This window comes from Trachypithecus francoisi, unplaced genomic scaffold, assembly GCF_009764315.1.
Source record: "Trachypithecus francoisi isolate TF-2019V2 unplaced genomic scaffold, Tfra_2.0 Lachesis_group2, whole genome shotgun sequence".
Classification (NCBI taxonomy): Eukaryota; Metazoa; Chordata; class Mammalia; order Primates; family Cercopithecidae; genus Trachypithecus; species Trachypithecus francoisi.
Window position 1 is genome coordinate 111,979,691 of NW_022681465.1, and position 16,446 is coordinate 111,996,136.

Here is a 16,446-nt window from a genome sequence, read left to right on the forward strand (position 1 = left end):
CTGCCCCCTTCCTTCCTCCTCAAAACCCTTTTGTTGGTAGCTCTAGGATTCATTCTTTGCATAAAATCCATGCATTTTCCTTGACCTGGTTTTTGCTTGTGCCTCATCCATCCACTCACTCTCTATTGTGGGCTTGTTTGATTGGCAAGTTTTCCATTTTAAAGATGCCTCTTTCTCCCATGTAAAAAAAGGTGTCTCTGCATCTGACAACTCCAGGAAGACTTACCAAGCTCCTCCCAACTACCTGGCTCTCCAGGTCCTTCTGATCAGCCCTTCCCTCACTTCTGGTGTGGCCCTTTAAGATAAAACTAGCTTCTGGAAAATGTCTTTACTTTTTGAGGCAATTTTTAATTTGGCCTTTACCCCAGCATTTTATCATGACTCTTTTTCTAAATCAAGACACCGTATGATGAAGTTTGGGAAGCATTTCCTCACCAGGAAGTTAAAAAATAAAACCGTGAGGCAGCATCTGTTTCGATAGTTTTATTGGAACACGATGGTAACACAAACATGGATTTGGGGTCCCACCACAGATGTTCCTCCTCCAGGCAGCATGCACCCCACTTCTGCAGCCAGCAGAGGCTCCAGGAGGCCTGCAGAAGGCGGAGGCAGCCCAGAGACAGACGTGGAGGCGTCTTCTGCAGTGGCGGGTGGTGTGTTGGCCCCTCGGGCCAGAGCTCTGACCAGCTGAGTCTGTGAACAGCCAGACTGGTTTGTTTTCACTCGAGGTCATGTGGCCATGACTGGGAGACCTGCCTGCCTCAGACTCCTGGGAAAACTTCCAAGGAGGGGGTTCTGGGGATTCCAGAAGGAATTCAGCCAAGAGACTAAGCACCTCTGGGGGTCACCAGGGCAAATCCTGCCTTTAGGTTTATTGGCAGATACACTGCTGAAAGCATCTGTTTTGTCCACTCTCTGCACTCTCTTTTCTCTGCTCATTCATCCAACACACATTTATTAAGCTCCTACCATGTGACAAACTCTCCTGCAGGGGTTAGACAGACAACGGGCACCAGAAACAGACAGGACCCACAGCCTCGTGAGGAGGAGAGACAGACAATATTCAAGGAATCACACCAACAGCGTGCCAGTGCCTTCCAAGGAGAGCTCTGAGGGGTGTGGCAGGGGCCTGGCCTGGTGTGAAGGGCCAGGGAAGACTTCCTCAAGGAAATGACATATCAGGGCACTAAAATGGGCAGGAGGAGCCTTTTGTCGTGGAAACAGCTTTGAGCATGGAATGGGCAAAGCGAGTTAATCAAACTAAAAGGAAAAGAACAGCAGGGCCAGAGTGAAGTTGTAGAGGAGGCCTGGTGCAGGGAGAGGCTGGAGAGGGCCCAGCAGGGTCCAAGCACACAGGGCCCGAGGGCCGGGCTGAAGATGATTTTATCCAGCTGTGTGGCACGACCTGGATTGCATCTGGCATGGCTCACTCTGGCTGTCGGGTGGAGGGTGGACTGGGTGGGGGCGAGAGTGCTGAGAGGTGTTCCAACTGTCCTGATGGAGATGATGGTGGTCAGATGGAGTGACACAGAGTAGATGGGGAGAAGCCAGCAGATGGTGGAGCCAGGGCTCCATGAGGACCGAGGCAAAGGGAGGTGGCAAGGTGGACCCTCAGCCTGTGAAGCCAGGGCAGGCTTTGGTCTGAGAAAGGGACCTGGGGAACAGGGCAGGTGCAGGGGGAAGGCAGGCACGCAGCTGCAGACACGCTGAGGGAGAGCGCCTCTGAAACTCCCAGGTGGAGGTGTTGTGGAGGCGGCAGTGGGTCTCAAGCTCCCGGAAGGAGCCAAGCCTGCAGTTATAAATCTGTGAGGGATTTCGTAACCGAACCTCGTGCCTTGTAACTGGAGTTGTGAGTGCAGACAAGGTCACAGGGGGAGAGGTGCTGAATGAGAAGAGAGGACTCCGGACTGAGCCTAGGGAACAGCCACATCTGATGGCAGCTAGAGGACAATGAGTTGCAAAAGGGACAGAAAAGGGAGGTCAGGGATGTTAGGGAGGGGGAAGACCACGAGGCATCTTGGAAACCAAGGAAGATTGAGTGTCAGGGGCCAGCCAGGAGATGCCACTGAGAAGCCCTGGGGGCAGAAGTCCCTCCACAGCCCCCTCTCTCTGGGGCTGGCACTATCCTGTCTCTTTGAGACACTTTATGGATCCTGTGAATAGGAACAGGGGGCCTACCCTCTTGGACAGGAGAATCAAAAGCTGCTTAAAGTGGTCAGGAGACGTGCCCAAGGTCATATGGCCACCAGAGAGTGCTGGGGGCCAACTCCATTCACAACCATTACAGTCCCTCAAGCTCCATTCCTCCCTCCATGAAGCCTGGCTGCAGACACTCTCCCCAGCAAGTCCACTACACACCACTTCTTGATGACAAGCACCAGAGAGGGTCATACTCTAGCAGGAAGGGACCCCCACAGCCTGGAGGTCTAGGCCTTGCTAGGAGGAAGGTGGCTGAGTCAAGGAAATATTTGCCCTCTCTTCTGGGAGGCGATGTAGTGCAGTGTCAGCGGTGTGGGTTTGAGGCCTGGCTTTTCACCCATCGTCTCATTCATTCACCCATTCAACAAATATTTTTGCATGCCTCCTATGTGCTAGGCACACTTTCTAGGTGCTGAGTGGCCTTGGGTAGGTCTTGGGTTACTTCTCTGAGCCTCAGTTTCCATCTCTGTAAAGTTGGGGTGGTGAGTCTTGCTGTAAACTCATGTTGCTATAAGGGTTACAAGAGCTCATGCCAGGGAAGCACCTGGTACACAGTAGGTGCTCATGAAAAGCTATTTCCTTCCTGTCTCTATCTTTACCTTTCCTTTCCTTCATCCTGCAGAACCCAAGAGGGAGTGAGAGACCAATGCTTTCTTGCAATACCCTCTGCCTTGCTCAGAGGACATGCACGTTCCTACACATACGCACCCATGCACACACATGTGCACGCATCCCCGTCTGTCCAACCGTCTCTGCTCATGACTCCCAGGGCCAGCACCAACATGGACTTTGAACCCATGGGATTCAGCCCACTCAGGCCCAGAGGAGTCTTGTGTGCCTGTCTGGGAATGCTGAGCACAGAATAGGCTGTTCCGCCCTAGGCCTGAGGACCCCACACCCAACTGTGTGTTCCAGGAGCGCCCCGACTCAGTCCAGGGTGAGTCCTTGGTGGCTTTGGAGACTGGGTCCTTAGGAGCTCCAGGAGTCACATCTTGGGGACCAGGAGCAGTATCTTCAGTGTCCTGGGGCTAGGTCTAGACAGCCTCAGAGGGCAGCGTCCTCACCGCTTTCTGGGGAGGTCTCTTCTGTGGCTCCTCAGACAGTGGCTCCCCCGATGGTTCCTCCGAGGGGCCTCCCATGTGTCTCTGAAGGAACCTGAGCCCCCACAGGCTCTTGCAGCAGCTCAGGAGGTTGCTGGAGCACGTAATGCAGGACAGTGCTAGCTTCCTGAGGAGACACAAGCACATGCCAGGCTGAGGTGGCCGCAGAGCAAGGCAGGGCAGCCCAGGTTTAGCCTCTCGATTTTGCTTCTACTAAGTCAGGGCCTGGGAAGGGTGGGATGGGGTGGGGAGGGGAGGGGAACCGCCCTTTGCCACCCAGAGCAGCCTATAGGCAACAAGGACTTCTTCCCTCAACCCACAAGAAGGAGTATTCAGGAGACTTGCTTTCAAATACCAACTCCACTTCTAACATGTTGTATGCCTGTGGTCAGTTTTCTTAGTTTCTCTGCACTTCAAATGAAGATAAAAATATCCAGTTCAGGATTTTTGTTTTGTTTTTGTTTTTGTGTTTTTTGAGACAGGGTCTTGTTCTGTTGCCCAGGCTGGAGTGCAGTGGCGTGATCATAGCTCACTGCAACCTCAAACTCCTGGGCTCAAGGGATCCTCCCGCCTAAGCCTCCTGAGTAGCGGACACTATAGGTGCGTGCCACTGTGACTGGCTAGTTTTTTTAAATTGCCTTTTTGGCCGGGCGTGGTGGCTCACGCTTGTAATCCCAGCACTTTGGGAGGCTGAGACGGGCGGATCATGAGGTCAGCAGATCGAGACCATCCTGGCTAACACGGTGAAACCCCGTCTCTACTAAAAATACTAAAAATTAGCCAGGCGCAGTGGTGGGCACCTATAGTCCCAGCTCCTCGGGAGGCTGAGGCAGTAGAACGGCGTGAACCCGAGAGGCAGAGTTTGCAGTGAGCCGAGATCGCGCCACCGCACTCTAGCCTGGGCGACAGAGCAAAACTCTGTCTCAAAAAAAAAAAAAAAAAAAAAAGCCTTTTTTTATAGAGGTGGGTTGTCACTCTGTTTCCTGGGCTGGTCTTGAACTCCTGGGCTCAAGTGATCCTCCTGCCTTGGCCTCCCAAAGTGCTGGGATGACAGGCGTAAGCCACTGCACCCAGCCCTCACTTTTCCTACTCCTGAAAGAATTCAGTGTTACAGAATACACATAAAAGTAAGCACACATAGGCTGTCTGGTAGTAGGAGCCCCGTCAAAGTGTGCCATTTCCGAGTCTTAGTGAGATGATTCCTGAGCATCTGCAGCATGCCCCGAGTTGGGGAAGAAGTTTGGGAGAAGTCTGAGTTACTCCATCTGGCATTCAAATCAGCTGTGAACACCTCGGCCACCAAGGGAATCAAGCGTACTCCTCCTTCTCCCTTCCACATAGAGGGAAGGGAACACTTGTGCCTTTAGTGTCCATCTGATGATAGCTGTGGGTTTGGAGGCCTGACTTTGAAAGGCTTTGTGAACAAAGACATAGCTGATATCTGCGCTTCCTTCCATGTGAGGGCGTGTGCCGGCCAGGCCATTGCAGAAGGTCTGGGTGTGGCCCTTCCTCCCTGAACACCCCACCTGCACCTGGGCCTCAAGGTCATCCCTCTGGCATTTCAGAGCCTGCAGGCGTCCTTTACCGTGTTAGCAGTGTACATATTTGACCAAGCAGGCAGGTATTTGCCCTTGCATTAACATTCCAGATGCGGCCTGTGGCTCTGAGAAGGCAACTCTCATTGCACTCAGTGAAATTATCAAAGAACAGCTAGCTCTAGGCTAGGAAATAACCACCTCCCTTCTTCTAAGGGGCCTAAAAATCACTTAAAATAATGCTATTTTGGAAATACCACATGTTCATAGTAACAAATTCAGACCATAAAGATTAACTAAAATGAAAATAAACTTCTCAAGTCTTCCTCTATTCAGTCATATCTCTTTGTTACATGTCAATTTACTCATTAAATATTTTTAAATGAAATGCATTAAGCATCCAAAGAGACGCTATATAAAACACATATACATGGCTTAAGGCATATTGAAAAGATTCCCAGTGGAACCACCTGTCAGATTAGGAAACTGAACTTGACCAGCCCCTGGTTTCAGCAAATATTTCTGTATCCCTAAACAATCTATTGCGTTGTTCTGCCTGTATTTCACTTGTATATACATAAAATCATGTTTTATGATCTTTTCTCTGTAGCTAACCTTTTGTTACAGTTTAACACTATATTTTTGATAGGTATAGCTGTAGCTCATTTTCACCGTTGTAAAGTATTTCAGGGCCAGGCACAGTGGTTCATGTCTGTAATCCTAGCACTTTGGGAGGCCAAGGCAGGTAGATTGCTTGAGCTCAGGAGTTTGAGACCAGACTGGGCAACATGAAAAAACCTGGGAAACATGGTGAAACTCTGTCTCTAAAAAAAAAATACAAAAATTAGCTGGGCCTGGTGGCATGCACCTGTAGTCCCAGCTACTTGGGAGGCTGAAGCAGGAGGATTGCTTGAACCTGGGAGGCTGAGGCTCCAGGGAGCTGAGATTGTGCCACTGCACTCCAGCCTGGGGGACAAAGTGAGAACCCGTCTCAAAAAAAAAAAAAAGGTCTACTCTGGGGGGTAGGTGGTCCTGTGTGTGGGGGGAGTAGGTAGTCCCGCTCCATAAGGAGCAGTTAAAAACAAACAAAAGAAACAAAAGATTGGGCATAAGTTGATAACTGTTTACATCTGTGTGATGGGTTCAGGGAGCCTTACTATGTATATGTTTAAAATGTGCTATAATTTTTAAAAAATGATATTTCATTGTATGAATAGACTTCAATTTATTTATGCATTTATCTGTTAAAGGACATCTGGATTGTTTCCAGTTTTTTACCATTACAAGAAATGCTGCTCGGGACTTCACTGAACCTGTCCCCTGGTGCATAGGTGTTTGAGTGCTAGCTGAATTCTCTATCCTTTTCCACTAGTCTATTTGTCTATTCTTGCAGCATTACCACCAAGGACTTAATTGCTATATCTTATTTTTTTCCTCTTTAGAAAAGACTTGGCTATTCCTGACCCTATTCTCAACCGTACAGATTTTAGAATCAGCTTGTCCATTTCTATGAGAACACTGCTTGGATTAATGGGAATTGTTCTGAACATACAGATTAATTTGGCAAGGAGAAACATCTTTATTAAATTGCGTCTTTTCCTCCAGAATCTATGAGTCATTTGAATTAATGTTAGGGTATAACAAGGGTATTGCACGTAAGATCAGTATACAAAATTCAGTTGCATATATGCAGTCCAATTCTCTATGTATCAGAAATAGGTAGCAAGACCACTTATAACAACAACCAAAATTACAAGGCACCCAGGTACTCATCTAACAAAAGACATACCAGGTTTTTATGAAGAAAAGTATATAATCATTGAAAGATTTGTTTAACTCTTCTTCAATGTCTAATTTTCTAATTGTTCTTATAAGTGGTAGTTTTCAAAAGTTGACAATGTACATTGATTTTATGCCTGGCAATGCTGCTCAGCTTTCTTATTCATGACAACAATTTGTAGATACTTTCTGGTTTTTGTATAGAGGATGGTTATTAGCTGTGAATAATAATAGTTTTGTTTTTTTCCCCTTCTTATTTTTTTAATTTATTTTTCTTGTCTTACTGGACTGATCTCTGGTAATATGTTGAATAGAAGTGTGATGGCCATCTCTGCTCGCTATTTTAGAAATAGTTTATTAGTATTTCCTCAGGTTAAGGAAGTTTCCTTCTGTTCAGAATGTGCTCAGATATTTTGTTTTGTGTTTCAAATCGTGAATAAATGCTTAAACTTACCCAGTGTTTTTTTTTCTGCCTCTATTGATATAATATTCACAAAGACTTTTTTTCTTCTTTAATTTGTTGAGGAGCGGAATTACATTAGTAACATTTCTAATATTAAAGCAACCTTCTGTTTCTGTATAAATCTAACTTGGTCACAAGGAATTATATTTTTCTTTAAAAATATTGCACGATTATGTTTTCTAATGCTCTGAAATTTTTGTTAACTATGTTCATGTTTCTGATTAGCTTGTAATTTCCCTTTTCATACTTATTTTTTAATCTGTTCTCATAAAATAAATAGGAGAGTTTCTCTTTTTTTCTCTCCTCCGAGAGAGTTTGTATAGGACTGCACAGTGATCTCTTTTCTTTGAGTGTCTGGTAGAACTCATTTGCAAAACCAAATACTATTGGTGTTTTATTCATATTATGTATTTATTTTTAAAATACAGAATTCTCATGAATTTCATGTCATACTTGTACAGGAACCATGCTAATCTTTTCTGTATGGCCCCAATTTTAGTATATGAGCTGCCAAAGTGAGCCTGTCATTTTATTTATTTTTAATGGTTATAGGGCCATTCAGGTTTTCTATTTCTTCCCAAGTCAGTTTTGGCAAGTTCTGTTTACTTATTCACTTCACCTTAGTTTCTTCTTGTTTTGGGCATAAAATTGATCATAATGTTCTTATTATCTTTTTTGATCTCTGCAACATCTATATTAATATCTCCCCTTTATTATTCATAGTCTTTACTTACGTTGTTTATTCTGTTATCTTAACAAATTTTGCCAGAACTTTTCAAAGTACTAAAGTTTGGTTTTGCTGCTCTTCTCCTTATTAAATCTTTGTCTTCTGTTTCATTAATTTCTTCCTTTGTCTCTACTGTTTCCTTTCTTTAATTGTCTTTGAGTTTATTTTGTTTTTCTTTTTAACTTCCTAAATTGGCTGTTTAAATCATTACATTTCAAATTTGCTTTTAAAAATATGAGCCATTAAGGCTATATATTTCCTTTTGAGTAGCGTTTTAGTGGCATCCTATAAGCTTTGATGTGCAGTATTTTCATTGTCGTTTACTTTAAAATGTTTTCTAATATCCGTAATTATTTTTTCTTCATCCCATGATCTATTAAAAACGTTTACAACTATGTAAGAGTTTTGTTATTATTTAATTTTGTTGTAGTCAGATAATTATTCTGTATGAAGCATATTCAATGCCTTGAAATATGCTGATACATACTTCTTAGCCTAATACATGGTCAGCTTTTTAAATGTTCCATATGTGCTTGAAAGGAATATGTACTCTCTAATTGTTAGATACAGTGTTCTAAGCATTTTGTGTTTCCCAAATATTAATTACTATTTTATCATAGTTTAATCTGTAAATTTTGATAGAGGTATATTATACATTTTCTGCCCTAACGATTATTTGTCAATTTCTCTTTGTAGTTCTGTCAACTTTACATATTTTTAAAGCAGGGTTATTTGGTACATACAAATTTAAAATGTATCTCTCTGGTGAACTGAACTGTTTATCAAAATATGGTGACCATATTTATCTTTAAAGATGGTATACTTTGGCTGGGTGCGGTGGCTCATGCCTGTAATCCCAGCACTTTGGGAGGCTGAGGCGGGTGGATCTGAGGTCAGGAGATAGAGACAATCCTGGCTAACAAGGTAAAACCCTGTCCCTACTAAAAATACAAAAAAAAAAAAAAAAATTAGCCAGCCGTGGTGGCAAGTGTCATCTACTCAGGAAGCTGAGGCAGGAGAATGGCGTGAATTCAGGAGGCAGAGCTTACAGTGAGCCGAGATCCCACCACTGCACTCCAGGCTGGGCAACAGAGTGAGACTCCATCTCAAAAAAAAAAAAAAAGTTGGTATACTTTTGCTTATAGCTACTCAGATTTCTTTCAGTTAGTATTTGCTGGGTACATCTTTTTTTCCTTTCTATGCTTTCAAAAATTATGTTTTTTATATTTTAAGTCTCTTGTAAAAACATTTGTTTGGAGTTAAAAAACCAAGCCTGACAATCTTTGTATTTTTTTAATTGGCCAATTTATTCCATTTATATTCACTGTAATTACTGATTTATTTTCATTCATTTCTTCCATCTGTTTTTGTGCTTTACATTTGTCCCATTTTTTTCTAAATTTCCCCCCTTTTCTTGTTTTAAGTTGATTTCTTTTTCTCGTTCTCTTTCCTCCATACCATATGGAATCTCTACCTTCTGTTTTTTAAGTGATTATCCAAGGCATTTTGACATGCATATTTAGCTTTAAAAAGCCCAGTGGCAGGAGTCCTTCTCTCTCTTACTTGACTTGCCCCCCATGCTGTGCATAAGCTGGGATGAAACACCAAACTGGGATTCCCATGCTGTGTAGACTCTAGTATAGATTACTTTTAATGGCAAAAACTGCAATTACTTTTGCACCAACCTACCACTTGCAAATATTCTAGTAGGTTTAATCTTCTTCAACCCACTTCACGGCCCCATGGCCCCTCTTTGCCCTGAGCCAGAACACTGGAAGCTAGTGGATGCTAATGGGGTTATAGGTGTGTATAACATGGCATCTGCTGAACAGTAAGTGTTTGTGATAAACACCTCATTTTCACATTTCCATCCTCCATTCCCCTTCTCATGCTAACAGCACCTTGATTCTTCTTTGGAATTCGACCTTCCCCACTTTTTGTCCTTGTGGATTAGGTGGAATTGACCTATTTCCCTTTGCCCTGGCTTCAGGGTTGGGTATGTGACAGTTGGTTCGGGGATAGACATATGACCCAATCCAGCCAGTGAAACTGAAGCCTGGAGCTTTTTGTTGGAATAGTAGGAAAGGGATATACTTTTCCACTGGGTCTGCAAAGATGTTAAGATAGAAGCTTGCACCCACTGGTGGCTCTGTGGGAAGACTCCGCCTGAGGATGAAGTCAACACAGTGGAAAGCCGAGTTGAAAGTTGGAGAAAGACAAGTTCCTGAGGACATTTGAGCACTTGGGTCCAGCCACGCTTGAAGCTACTCTTAGTCTCTTCAGTTCTATGAGTCAGTTACCTATCTCCCAAACTCCATCCTCTTTTAACTGGGTTTCTGCTACTTGCAGTTAAGAGGGTTCAGACTAATCATATTCCTAAATAAATGTCATTTGAATCTGAATCTCATGTTTTTACGTGGACGGTGTTATAATATGTTCAGCCACCAGGGGACAGGACCCGGTTTCAGAGCTACTGGGCATGGGTAGCTTTGCTCAGCCCCGCTCTGAGCCTCAGTTTTCTCATCTGTGAAATGAGTTAATAATAGCAGCCTCACAAGGCTAATGTGAGGACAACGGATGATGAATGTCAGTGCCCCTTCCCATTTCCCTCCACTGCTTATCATACAAATGATCAGACAGAACCACCATCTGTATGTGTTACCCTGCTATTTCTTGCATCTGTGCCTTTGCACAGATTTTGTTATTCACACTGCTTTAAATTCCTACATTTTCTTCTTTGCTGGTCAATTTATCCTGTGTCTTTACTTTTTTTTTTTTTTTTTTTTTGAGACAGAGTCTTGCTTTGTCGCCCAGGCTGGACTGCAATGGCACCACCTCAGGTCACTGCAACCTTCACCTCCCGGGTTCAAGCAATTGTTCTCCCTCAGCCTCCTGAGTAGCTGGGATTACAGGTGCATGCCCAGCTCATTTTTAAATTATTTTTAGTAGGGACAGGGTTTCACCATGTTGGTCAGGCTGGTCTCAAACTGACCTCGTGATCTGCCTCGGCCTCCCAAAGTGCTGGGATTACAGGTGTGAGCCACCATGCCTGGCCAATTTCTCCTGTTTCAATACTCTGCTCAGTATCATCTCCTCTGGGCAGCTGTCTCTGAGGTCTCCCAGAATTACTGGGTCCCTCCTGGCCCCTGCAGCCCCTTTGCCGAGGCACTTATGTCCCTGGGTTAGGTGTCAGCTTACTTGTCTGTCTCCTGGACTGAACAGGAGTGTCATAAAGGCAGGCATTGGATCTTTCATCATCTACCTTGTCCAAGTTTATAGTAGGTGTTCATGTGTGTTAACAAAAGAATGAGAACCCCAATAAATCTCAGTTTGGATAGTGATTCTCCTGTCTTCTGACTTCCCAATTTCACAGATGGTCAGAAGCAGTCGAGCTTCTCCCCGGCTGTCTCCAGTAGCAGGTACCCACTTTCTGGCTTCATTTCACCATCTACCTTCTCACCACCAGCCTGTAAGAGTCTTGTGGGCAGGAGCCCCGGAGGGAGACCGTGAGGGAGGTTTACCACTTCAACAAACATCTGAGCGGCAACTGCGTGCTAGGAGTGAATGGGAGGAGGTGTGAGATTCAGAACCAGGAGTCCTGTGTTCTGTCTGAGCCTTCCTCATCCACCGCTGCTGGGTCTCAGACAACTCCATCCCTCTCCATTCCTCAGTCCCTCTCCACATCTGTACAACAGGAGCAGTCCTGAAGAAGAGGCTGTGAAAGCCATGAGATGAGATGGGAGAAGTGGAATGTTTTGAAATTTCAGGGAATCCTTCTCTTTCTCCTCCTTTGTAAATGTTTTGTCCCTGAGGGTCCCTAAAAACTCATGGGACTAAACTCATGAGCTAAAAAGTCATGCCTGGAATCCCAGCATTTTGGGAGGCTGAGGTGGGCGGATCACGAGGCCAGGAGATCAGATCGAGACCATCCTGGCTAACACAGTGAAACCCCGTCTCTACTAAAAATACAAAAAATTAGCCAGGCATGGTGGCGGGTGCCTGTAGTCCCAGCTACTCGGGAGGCTGAGGCAGGAGAATGGCATGAACCCAGGAGGTGGAGCTTGCAGTGAGCCGAGATCGCGCCACTGCACTCCCACCTGGGAGACAGACAGAGACTCTGTCTCAAATAAAAAAAAAACCCAAACAAACAAACAAAAACCTGACAGTAGAGGGACTGTGTGCTAGGGCTCTGGGTTGATCCTGTACTGAACAACACACAGAAACCCCAGACTGAGAGGGTCAGTTTCATCCTGGGAACTGGGTCACCAGGATGTCACTCCTTTAAGACGAAATGGAAGTGCAGGAGGTTGGGGAGAAGAGGGGTTGGCTCCTACCCTCGGGGCCAGCCACAACCCACCTCACAAGAGGTCTTTCTTATTGCCTTAGGCTTTTGCAAAAATTGGGGGCAACCCTTTCCTCTAGGCCATACCTATTTTTTGGTTTTTTTTTTTTTTTTTTTTGAGACGGAGTCTCGCTCTGTCGCCCAGGCTGGAGTACAGTGGCCGGATCTCAGCTCACTGCAAGCTCCGCCTCCCGGGTTTACCCCATTCTCCTGCCTCAGCTTCCCGAGTAGCTGGGACTACAGGCGCCCGCCACCTCGCCCGGCTAGTTTTTTTGTATTTTTTAGTAGAGACAGGGTTTCACCATGTTAGCCAGGATGGTCTCGATCTCCTGACCTCGTGATCCACCCGTCTCGGCCTCCCAAAGTGCTGGGATTACAGGCTTGAGCCACCGCCCCCGGCCTATTTTTTGGTTGTTTTAAAATATGCCATGGTGGAAATTTCAGGACACAAAGTCACCTGGAGACCAGTCACGGTGTTCTTTTCATTCCCCCTTGTTTTCTGCCACAAACCAACATTACCCAATATGCCCAAATGACCACACTTCAGCCCTCTGTTCATGAAAGGAATTCTTTTCTCAAGGCCTTCTCCTGGTTTTCTGGAAGTAAGCACAGAGGGTTTGCCTGTCCCCAGGGTCTGCTTTGAAGAAGTGGAGACTGAGGGGCGGTGGGAATGGCAGGGATCCCCCTTTAAGGCAGGGCTCACTTCATCCTGCGTTAACAGGCAGCATGAGCAGGCTGTTGAGCAGGCTGGGGAGACTCCCAGCAAGAGCTTTGCAAACATCCTGGGTTTGCTTTTGCACCCAGTGAGGTGAAATGAACCCCGTGGGACTTACTTGAGATCAACAGTTGTCAGTCACAGGCCTTAACCCCTTTTTAATATCTTCCATGATAAAAGGAAAGTGAGGGTCTGGGAGCTTTAGGTCCACAAAGGGAATTGTGATGAGGGAGCTCCTGGGACCCCTATCCCTGAACACTCCTGAGCTACAGCCTTGGCCCTGACCTGGAGGCTGCCAGAGGGAGGGGTTGGCTGTGACTCTAGCAGGATCCCTGAATTTGCTGGTGAATGAATAAATGCCTGGCAAGAAGTAGCATTTGCTAAGTGCTCATGTTCTGGGGCCTGAGCTAGGTGTTTTGCATCTTTTTTCTGTTTAACTTTCTCAATGGTACGATAAAGCTAGAACAGGTGTGTGCATTTAACAGACCATGAACGTGAGGCTCCGCGTAAGTAGGAGCTGCCCCAGGTCATGCAGTAGCAACGTTCAAATCTGAATCCAGGGCTATCTGACTTCAAAGCACGCTTCCCTCCCATGATGACATGCTGCTTCCTGTGGGGCAGGCTAAATGGATCAGGCAAAACGGTACAGAGGGATAATACGAGGGACACGGAGATGATCTGGGCAGGGCTGCCGGTCTCCAGCAACTCAAGGGTGAGAAAACGTTTGGGTTAATTGCTGCAGTGTAAAAACAAAACTGCCTGTGTGATAACAGGAGCCTGTAAGTGAGCGTCTGCAGGTAGGTGTGCCAGTGTATGCACAGGTGTAAACTACACACAAGGGCAGGTCTGCTTGCACACAAGAGCGTGTGTGTGCTCCAGTGCCTGAGCGTGCATGGGTGCGTTGCCCGTGAGTATGAGTGGGCGTGCACCAGCAAGACTGTGTGGCACAAAAGCCATTTCTGGCTCTGGAGTTCACGGGAGGCTACATGGAGCAGGTGGCATTTGAGTTGGGCCTGTTGCCATGAGGGGTGTTTGGGAAGGTGGGTAAGGCTCTTTAGGCAGACAGCAGCCTGAGCTCTGGGGTATTCTCTGAGAACAGGAAATGGCCTATCTCAGCTGAAGAGGAAGAAGCATGGGGCGGAAGAAGATGAGAAGGGCAGAAAAGGATTCTATAGTCGCAGCATGAAGGTCTTGATTGAGGAATTTGTGTGTGATCTGGCAGGCACTGGGGAGCCACTGAAGGCTGTAGAGCAGGGGGAGTGTCATGAATTGAACAACGACTGGACTCAGTCTGTGACCCGGACAGCCCTTCTTCAAATTCTATGACTGCATGGGGCGGTGAATACCCCAGTGAGGGAATGGGGAAGGGAGCTTGCCTCTCTGGCAAAGCATATTCACTCACTGCTGGGAGAGATGAGGTTGCAGGGGAGTGGGTCTGGGCAATTTTCATGGGAATCCTCTTTAAAGGTAAAACTTTAGGCAAAATGTGTGACTCAGCATGGTCTTTGAGCATGCACTGGGTGCTCAGCCTGGGATCCCCCACCCCACCAGCAGTCATGCTAGCAAGGACTTTACAGAAGAGGGGACTGGCCTTCCCTGGGGTTGAGCACCCTGACTGAAGTCACACAGCTGGTGAGCAGAGGAACTGGGCTCCTGCCACCTCCGCTAGGCGGAAAGCCTGGGCTGAGCCCTAAGAACTACCACGCAAGGCTACCATCCGCTGAGCTCCTGCTGGACTGCGGCCTGTCTCTAGCATTTTCTATGTCTTAACTCAGTTCCTTCTCACCCCAACCCCATAGGGCAGGTGCTGAGATTCTCCTCGTCTTACAGAAGAGGAAGTTAAGGCACAGAGAGGTTAGAAGACCTGGCAAGGGGGTCACACAGCCAGTAGGCGGCGCTGAGTGTGTTGCAGCCCGTCTGGTGGAAGAAGTGAAGGCGTGGGAGCCCTACTTCCGGCGAAGTCCCTCCCCCACCTCCCTGCCATCCACTTCCTGCTACTGACCTAGGATTGCTGGTAATAAAACCACAAGAGTATGCATGGAGGAGGCCCTTAACATCCACACTGTCGCTTAACTTTTACAACATCCACATGATCGATATGATAGATATTTATCCTGTTCTTATCTCTAACAGATGAGGGCGTCTTGGCCCAAAGAACTTCAGTCACTTGCCCAGGACTCACAGTAAGTGGCGGAGTCTTGAGAAGTCCAGGTCGGCCCCACGGCCAAGTGGGGGGCTCCCCGCCTTATAATGCACAAGGCCGAACTCAGAGGGGGCCCAGAGTTGGCCCACACTGCTCCAGAATCGGGGTCACACTCAGGTCTCCCAAGTCCTGGACTGTGTTTGCCCTGCCCAGCTGCTTGAACTTTTCAATAACTGCCACTTTCAGATGGGCTGACTTCACGCACCCTCTCCTCAAAACTGTGAAATGTCTTTTTCAAACTGAAGGAAACCCCCAGGCCACTGCCCACTCATGCCAACGGCGGCTCACACACAGGCACTTCTCAGTATCAGTCACGATCCCTCATTACGTCCCAGCTCTGAGAGGCAGGTGAAGCGCCACGCCCATTTTGTAGATGGGGAAACTGAGGTTCAGAGAGGCCTACTGTTTGCCCCTGGGCCTTGAGCAGTGCCTGGCAGAGCTGGGAATTGCCTGGGCTTGTTGAGTGCTGCGTCCTGGGTGTAGCCCCTGAATCGCCGTGCCAGTTTCTTTGGTTTGAGACCTTTACTGGCTCTGTAGCCTCTGAATGGCTCAGGCCTTGGACCTGGGGACCTCTCAGACGGTTCCTTCTCAGCCCCTTCGAGGATTCCTCTCCCCTCTTCCCTGTCCCCTCGCCCATCCTTAAATGCTGGTGACCCCTTCTCCTTGCGGTCTATGCCCTCTGCCTTAGTCTGCCGCCCCCACAGCCCTTCTAGGGTCCTCTTGCTGATGTAGCTTCGAGGAAGTAATAACCTGATGGGGCTGGCAGCAGGGAGGCCCCCACAGCCTGTCTAGAAAACAGCGAGGCGAAGTGTGGCAAAAGGCTTCAAATACCCCTCCCCTTTAGCCAGTAATTGTTTCCAGAAATTCCGTTTCTAGGGAAATAATCTGAAAGAAACAAAGTGTTCCCTGCATGAAGATGTTTATCATAGAGAGAAGAAGAGACAACAGCCAGATGCAACAATAGGGAAGCGTTTTCTCGCACCTACTCCCGCGCGAGCTGGTGTACCCCTGGGGCTCACCGTGTGCTGGACACTGTTCTCCAGCCTCTGTATTATTCTTTCCTTTAATCCTTGTAACAGCTTTTTGAAACAGGTACTAGTAACATCCCCTTTGACAAGTGAAGACACCGAGGCTTGGAAAGGTTAATCGGCATGCCCAGGGTCAGCCAGCTCCCTAAGGTCTGACTCCACCAGCCTCAACTGTTACCAGGGTAGCGATGGTTAGTAGTCACCATTACCAGGTAATTGTTGGGAGAGGGTCAACATGCTGGGCAGCGTGAGATGCTTGTCAGGTGGGGCAGGCTGGGCTGGACTTTGCAATGCAGGGAGACTGCATGGCTCCTGGCCCTGGCTTCTCTGTGTCATCGGCACTGGCCCTGCCACT

The 16,446-nt window shown here is 47.0% G+C and overlaps 1 protein-coding gene and 1 non-coding gene across 3 annotated transcripts in view; both read right to left on the minus strand.

The window, feature by feature from the left end:
• Positions 1–468: 468 nt before the first annotated feature.
• The window catches only part of HRH2 (histamine receptor H2), a 53,884-nt gene continuing 37,906 nt past the window's right edge, over positions 469–16,446 (minus strand). For both annotated transcript variants that reach the window (XR_004429896.1, XM_033180126.1), the window contains one exon: positions 469–3,426. Coding sequence is in view for 1 of the 2 variants with exons in the window: in XM_033180126.1 (XP_033036017.1) it covers positions 3,234–3,426 (193 nt within the window). In the remaining variant the exon portion in view is untranslated. The remainder of the gene's footprint in view (positions 3,427–16,446) is intronic.
• On the minus strand, positions 7,495–7,599 carry LOC117066202. Its single transcript, XR_004430190.1, has one exon. It is a non-coding gene; the product is annotated as a U6 spliceosomal RNA (small nuclear RNA).